The following is an 8,384-nucleotide window of genomic DNA, read 5'->3' on the forward strand; positions in this document are numbered from 1 at the left end:
CAGGAGCGGGGCTGAATCCCACTCGGTGTGTCTTATGGACACAGAGAGCCAGCTCGGAAGCGAGCAGTCACAAGAGCCCCTTGCTATGTGGCATTCGGGAAGGGTAAGGGGCCCAGAACGCCAGCGGGGTTTGAGGTTGCTCTGTGCAAAACCACTGCACAGAGCAGGTAAGTATGACATGTTTGGTATTTTTTTAAATACATTTTTATTCCTTTACAATCACTTTAACTTGCAGGGAGATTTTTTTGCCTTTTTTTTTTTTTTTTTTTTTTGCGGTTTATTACCAATTTAACACAATAAATGTAGAGTTTATTTTTATATACAGTATATTTTAGTGCATATACAGTATCTCAGAAAAGTGAGTACACCCCTCACATTTTTGTAAATATTTTATTATATCTTTTCATGTGACAACACTGAAGAAATGACACTTTGCTACAATTATAATTAATATGATACAGGATTTATATAGCGCCGACGGTTTACGCAGTGCTTTACAACTTGAGGGTAGACAGTGCAAATACAATACAATTTAATACAGTGGGAATCAGAGGGCCCTGCTGGTTCTGTAAAGTAGTGAGTATACAGCTTGTACTGTATAACAGTGTAAATTGCTGTCCTCCCAAAATAACTCAACACACAACCATTAATGTCTAAATTGCTAACAACAAAAGTGAATACACCCCTAAGTGAAAATGTCCAAATTGGGCCCAAATAGCCATTTTTCCTCCCCGCTGTCCTGTGACTCAATAGTGTTACAAGGCCTCAGGTGTGAATGGGGAGCAGATGTGTTAGATTTGGTGTTATCGCTCTCACTCTTTCATACTGGTCACTGGAAGTTCAACATGCCAACTCATGGCAAAGAACTCTCTAAAGATCTGAAAAAAAAAAAAAAAATGGTTGCTCTACATAAAGATGGCCTAGGCTATAGGAATATCCCCAAGACCCTGAAACTAAGCTGCAGCACGATGGCCAAGACCATACTGCGGTTTAACAGGACAGGTTCCACTCAGAACAGGCCTCTCCATGGTCAACCAAAGAGGTTGATTGCAGGTGCTCAGCGTCATATCCAGAGGTTGTCTTTGGGAAATAAACGTAGGAGTGTTGCCAGCATTGCTGCAGAGGTTGAAAGGGTGGGGGGGTCAGCCTGTCAGTGCTCAGACCATACGCTGCAAATTGGTCTGCATGGCTGTCGTCCCAGAAGGAAGCCTCTTCTAAAGATGATGCACAAGAAAGCCCGCAAACAGATTGCTGAAGACAAACAGACTAAGGACATGGATTACTGGAACCATGTCCTGTGGTCTGATGAGACCAAGATAAACTTATTTGGTTCAGATGGTGTCAGGCTTGTGTGGGGGCAACCAGGTGAGGAGTACAAAGACAAGTGTGTCTTGCCTACAGTCAACATGATAACGACCCCAAACACACCACCAAGACAACCACTGCCTTGCTAAAGAAACTGAGGATAAAGGTAATGGACTGGCCAAGCATGTCTGCAGACCTAAACCCTATTGAGCATCTGTGGGGCATCCTCAAATGGAAGGTGGAGGAGTGCAAGGTCTCTAACATCCACCAGCTCGGTGATGTCATCATGGAGGAGTGGAAGAGGACTCCAGTGGCAACCTGTGAAGCTCTGCAGAACTCCATGCCCAAGAGGGTTAAGGCAGTGCTGGAAAATAATGGTGGCCACACAATATATTAAGACTTTGGGCCAAATTTGGACATTTTCACTTAGGGGTGTACTCACTTTTGTTGCCAGCGGTTTAGACATTAAGGTCCGGTTCACACTTATGCGATGCGGGAAGGCTGCGAATCCGCAGCCTGTTCCCGCATCGCACACGCACCCCCGGCAGTTCACCCTGCCATATGCGATACGCTGGGGGTGTCAATGTAATCTTAACGACACCCCCAGTTTGATCGCATATCGCAGTGCGATCTTGCAGTTCGCACAGGATCGGATCGCACAAGTGTGAACCGCTGTGCGATCCGATCCTGATGCGGCTGCAAAAAAGGGTCCTGTGTGTGTTTGCTGCGGGTGTGGTGCGAATTTAGCCATACAAAGTGTATGGCTAAACTCGCACCGCACAGCCGATCGCATGTAATGAAGGAGCAGTGCGCTCCGATATTACATGCGAACCCCGCACTCGCATAAGTGTGAACCGGGGCTAATGGCTGTGTGTTGAGTTATTTTGAGGGGACAGCAAATTTACACTGTTATACAAGCTGTACACTCACTACTTTACATTGTAGCAAAGTGTCATTTCTTCATTGTCACATGAAAAGATATAATAAAATATTTACAAAAATATGAGGGGTGTATTTACGTTTGTGAGATACTGTAGCTGGGCTTTCCACTCCTCTCCCCCAGACTGCTTCCTAAACTACCCAACTTTGCTTCTTCTCCCCTACATTGTCAGTTCCTGCTGCATCCATGTATCAACTCCTTCTATACATTTACTAACTGATCTGACAGTAGCAGTGGCATATGTTATACAAGCTGAACACTCGCTACTTTACATTGTAGCAAAGTGTCATTTCTTCAGTGTTGTCACATGAAAAGATAGAATAAAATATTTACAAAAATGTGAGAGGTGTACTCCACTTTGTGAAATACTGTATATATATAAATTTGTGTTCAAGCCTAGGTGTGTCTAATGGTGGCCAAAATTAAAGCAGTATTGAACCCAAAACCGAAAACGTAATATATTGTAGCTTAACCACTTAAGCCCCGGAGGATTTGGCTGCTAAACGACCAGGGGGTATTTTGCGATTCGGCACTGCGTGACTTTAACGGACAATTGCGCGGTCGTGCGACGCTGTACCTAAACGAATTTGGCGTCCTTTTTTTCCCACAAACAGAGCTTTCTTTTGGCGGTATTTGATCACCTGTGCAATTTTTTGATCACGCGCTATAAACAAAAAAAGAGCGTCAATTTTGCAAAAATAGCAATATTTTTCCCTTTTTTTTATATGAAATTCCCCCCAAAAAAAATGTAAAAATCAAAATTTTTTAACATTTTCGGCCAATTTGTTTTATGCTACCTATGTTTGGTAAAAAAAATCGCAAAAAGCGTATTTTGATTGGTTTGCGCAAAAGTTATTGCGTTTACTGACTAAGGGAAAGATTTTTGTCATTTTTGTTGTTTTTTTTTTTAACGCGTAATGGCGGCGATCTGCGATTTTTTTTGCGGTACTGCGACATTGCGGCGGACAGATCGGACCCTTGACTGACATTTTTGACACTTTTGGGGTTACCAGTGACATTTCTACAGTAATCAGTGCTATACATATGCACTGTTACTGTAAAAATACACTGGTAGTGAAGGGGTTAACTTTATTTGAGAGGGAGGGGCAGTGTGTGTCCCTAGGGGCGTGATTCTTACTGTGATTGGCTGTGGCTTCAGCTGTATGCAGAGTGATCAACGGATCTACATAGTAGATCCATATGATCAGCTCTCATACAGAGGGGAGAATGACAGGCAGCTTGTTTACACAAGCTGCCTGACTTTCTCCCTCTCCCCCGCCGATCGCAGAGTGGCCGGCGGACATCGGGTCCGCCGGTCACACGCGCGGGGGGGTCCGTGACCACGCGGGAGCGCGCCTCCGGCGGCGCGCGCTCACTCCCTAGACCCTCACAAGCTAGTGACGTAGCCCTATGTCACTTTGCCTGTGAGGGGCTGACCGCCGACGTAGATCGGCGTGCGGCGGTCGGCAAGTGGTTAACCAATCATTAGATGAGGTGGCACTGGCTGCATCAGTTTTCTTTTTTAGGCTTTTTCCCTCTGTTTTCACCTGGTGATCAGGCCAGTAACACAACTCTGTATTAGAGTGCCCCCATTCTGGATGAAGGAGCACAGGGGGAACCTTTGGACAGCATCATTGCCAGTCTAGGGGGAGGGGAGTATTAGATGTACTAGCAAAATTAAATATACTAACAAATTGAAGCCAAACTCCAGCTTACTCTTTATAATAAGTTACAGTAAACAGTTTTTTTCCTTTTCGGATAAAGGTTTTACATAAACAAATAATAGCCAATCATTGTAAGCACCCCTGTCAGTTGTAAATGGTTTGTCTCCAGTTGTAAATGGTTTGTCTCATCCCTGTATCTGCTACATCTGAAGAGAGCTTTTTCTTTTGAAAAACAGCAGGCTTTCTGACTGGATCACCAGATTAATAATAAAAGAAGGAAAGCTTAAAAAAGAAAATGAATGCAGGCATCACATCTAAGAATTAAGAAGCTGCAATATAATAAATGTTGCTTTTGGGTTTACCCGCTTCCCACAGACCCAGCGCATATATGCAGCCTCTTGGCGGGTGGGCTTTAACGCATATATGTGGCCTTATGTAGACAGTTTTCTGTGCTGAGAGCGTGTGTCCTGTGTGCTCCCAGCACACTCACCGGCAGGGACTGGAAAGCTCCTGATGCATAATTGCAATCGATCATGTGACCGCTGAGACAGCCAATGACAGCGGTCACATGACTCAAATGCCCGCCTTCGCCACCTGTAAATTAGAAGCTCCCAAAGGGTCGGGAGGCGGTGGCGTGAAGGGGTTAATACTGCTTTCAAGCTCTCTCAAAATAATACTTTTTGTAGAGAACGGTAAGCCCCCATTTTCCTACGTGTAACAGAGCTCAACATTAAGAAATCCCACTGTTTTAAACTATACCTGTTCTCATATTAGCGCTCAATTGCTTGTAGCTCAACGCTTTTTTCCTGGGTAGAATCCAGCGTATTTGGCTTCACAGACTTTAATCTGTGTGTGCGCAAAAATAGGTACATATGCACAAAAAAGCCTTAAAATGCCTAAATACACATTTGGATTTAGATACACTTTCATGGGAAACTATATTGACCTCGGGAGCCACACTCTTCCTTTAGCTAAAGCTAAATTTGAAAAATGGTTCCCACAATCTGATTGGTTGATGTTTGCAGATCAAACCAACATGAAGAACAAGGGCTTTCACAAGGACTGTCCGATCAGGTCCATCTGTCAGTTTTTCAGGCAGACCTGATCGGACCCTGCATTGTCCGCTGACACCCACCACTATCCAATCCGATCCTGTGAACCAAAACAGACGGATGGTGGTCCTTTTTTACAATCCGTCCGGCGGATCAGATGGTAACTGAAGGGCGGTCTGTTTCTATCCGATTGCCCCAAAGAGGAGAGTGGGAATGTGTCTGTGTCCGCTCTGCATAGTGGAGCGGACACGGACCTGTCATCGGCCTGCTTAGCGGGGATCAACAGAGAGAGATCCCCTGCTGAGCAAGCGGATTCTGCTTAGCGGAGACGCCCGTGTAAAAGGGTCTTTATACTGGAATCAGAGCTGCACTACCAACAGCTTTTCCTGCCACATACAAATTCTGTTTTAAAAAGCAGGAATTCTATATTGTCCCTGTAAAAAGACTGAACTACTTCAATAGTCCTTTGTTCTTTTTGCCTGGCTTTGCACCAATGCATTGCAGTTATGTGCGTTTTACAATGCTTTACCACAATTCATGGTACATTGCTTCCAGTGCCATTCATTGAGAATGGAGCCCCAACACCAATGTACAGTAAGTGACAATGGACCCACATTGCAGTGAACGGCAACACACGTTAAAGCAGTTGTAAACCTCAGACATGAAATATGAACAAAGCATATCCTTCTATAGTGTGTATTTGTCCCAAATAAGAGCAGCAAGTATCATCGCTGTCTACAGCTTTGTTCCTGTGCTATCAGCATGAATCATTCCTGACAAGTTTTCCTGACACCAAGAGAAAAAAGGTGACATGGGAGGGACCTCCAGGTGACTGACAGCCTCTGCCCTGTGTGCTGTGTGAAGGGGGGGTGTTTTCCCTTAAATCAGATTTTAGAGCTTTGCAGATTGTAACTTTAGCTCTCCGCCCCTTTTTTCTGCCTGCTCAGACAAGCTTTAAAAATTCTGCAATTTGAACTGGTGTAGAGAAGAGAAGACTGCAGGTAAACGGATACAACTTATATAGGAAGATTTGTTTAATCTCTGTGTATCACCTGAGGCCAGCCACTTCACTGGTTATTTGTAAGGGTTTACAACCACTTTCAATGGGAGCTCCACCCAAAAGAGGAAGCTCCATTTGTCTGCCTCCTCCACCTTTCCGATGGCAGATTTGGCACCTTGTGTGGAGGAGGGGGGAGCAGGTACCTGGTTTTGACAGGTACCGCTCCCACTTTCCGCTGAGTTTGCTGCAGCGAACTCAGCCAGGAGTTCGGCCCATGCGGCAGCCAGTCCATTAGGAATGCGCAGCGGGAGTTGCGCATGCGCAGTAGCAAACCGGCTGTGAAGGTGCAAGTCTTCACTGCCGGATTCCTTTATCCAAAATGGTGGCGCCAGCACCTGAGAGCCGATTCAAAAATTGGCTTGGGTGAGGATATCATGGGATCCCTGGGCAGGTAAGTGCCCTAATAGTAAATGTCAAAAGCTATAATAGCTGCTTATTCTAATTTTTTTTGGTGAGGGGGGTGGGGTTCAGCTTTAAATAAAAACGGTGCAAGTCTGGGCTTTCTTTCGCTCTCATGTGTTATGTGCATGCAGTAACGCCCCCAAACCAAATGTATGAAGGGGCCTTTATAGTATACGCAACATACTTTTTATACTTCTTTTTTTTACATAACCTAAAGGTAGGTACATGATGACATGTAACAAGCTGGCACCGTTGTTTTTTTTTGCCCCAAACAAGTGAAGATTAAAATGGGAATTTCCCAACAAATGAAGATAAAATTGTTCTTTCAACTGCTTTATGTAAAATTATGAGCTTTTTCCAATACAACTGTTAAGCGCTGGTTCACACTAGCGCGACGCTACTTTCAGGGGCGACCTCCGAGATCGCGGTGCGAGCAGCGCGCGGCGACCTCGGAGCGGCCGCCACGGACTTCATAACATTGAAGTCTATGGCGGTCGCCTCTTGGTCGCCCCAAAGAAGCTCCGGACCCTTTTTCTAGGTCGGAGCGACTTGTGTCGCTCCTATTAGAACGGGTCCGCAGCTTCCCTATGGGAAGCGACCTGCGGCGACCTGTGAGGCGACCAGGTCACCTCACAGGTCGCCCTAGTGTGAACCGAGGCTAAGTCATTAACTGCAGATTATCAAGGACAGAACCAGACGGTGCTGATCTCTATATAAGGGCCCAGGATTCTGGACAATTAGAATGGGTCAGACAGTGCTGGGCCCTTTATCACGTCCCATCAGGACAGGTCAGACTGTGCTGTTCCCTGTATAATGTCCAAGAATCATTGTCTATCAAAGCAGGTTGGCTATCAGGACAGGACTGGGTAGTGCCAGTGATCGTTGGCAGCAGATTATTAAAACAGGCAGTTTTGGATACATATCTAATTATTAACATCATTAAGACTTCCTGATGCCAGATTACGACTAAAACCCTCAGAAGCTTTTATGTTCAAAGGGAATTTTGATCGTCATTAAGTAATATCACAATAGCTTAACACAGTATTCGGGAATAGGGAAAGAAGTGTGCCTAAGAACAGAACTGTGGAATAATCCCTGATAATTGAATTATCGTTGTAGTGCTTTAGCTTCTATAATTGAAAGTCACATGACATTGTGTCAGGTTTGGTTTGAAAATCACATTGCAGCAAATACTGTTAGACCAAAAGACAGTTAACCCTATATTCTTGGGTCAATATAGAGCATGGAACAGTTCTTTGTACAGCCAATCTCGTTGGCCCCAAGGCCTTGGATCTAACATTCTAAAAAAACATGTTCTTACCTTTAAGCTGATCAGCTGCTACGATCTGTCCAACACGTTCGGCCACCAAACTGTCCTCCATCATGTAGCGGTCGTCCAGGTACTTTGCGGTTTTCTCCGAAATGTGTACTTTACCCGCCACTCCCAACTGTTCCATAAGATTAGCGAGGTTGACATCATTTGACCAGACGTCGAACTTGAACCTTCTCATGCCTAGGATTCCACAAAGAACAGTGCCAGTGTGTACACCTACACGCATGTTGACCATCTCTTTCTTTTCCTGGCAAAACTGCTCTATTGCTTCAATCATACCGAGGCCCATTTCGATGCAACAATAGGCATGGTCCGGCCGAGGTTCTGGGCATCCAGCCACGCAATAGTAGCAGTCACCAAGGGTGCTGATTTTTTCACACCTTGTCTCCTCACACAGACGGTCAAAACGGCCAAACAAATCATTAAGAAGACTCACAAGGGCATGGGCTGATTTGTTAGCACTCATCTTGGTGAATCCCACAATATCCGCAAACAAAATGCTTACTTGTTCTATCCTTTGCATCTTGAAGGGCCTAAAGACTATGGGGGTCTTTTGGATTGAAGACTTCTTCTTGCGACTTTTTGGGCTGGAGGCAGAGTGTCGTTTAACAGAGTTTTCACTCTCATC

At 45.0% G+C, this 8,384-nt stretch overlaps 1 protein-coding gene across 1 annotated transcript in view; it reads right to left on the reverse strand.

Moving 5' to 3' along the window:
- The window catches only part of ADCY9 (adenylate cyclase 9), a 211,588-nt gene that overhangs the window by 201,295 nt on the left and 1,909 nt on the right, over positions 1-8,384 (reverse strand). Inside the window, exon 1 of the mRNA XM_082260632.1 lies at positions 7,745-8,384. This exon is cut by the window's right edge and continues 1,909 nt beyond it. Coding sequence (XP_082116758.1) covers positions 7,745-8,384 — 640 coding nt within the window. The remainder of the gene's footprint in view (positions 1-7,744) is intronic.

Source organism: Pelophylax lessonae (genome assembly GCF_965119305.1).
Source record: "Pelophylax lessonae genome assembly, chromosome: 6".
Lineage (NCBI taxonomy): Eukaryota > Metazoa > Chordata > Amphibia > Anura > Ranidae > Pelophylax > Pelophylax lessonae.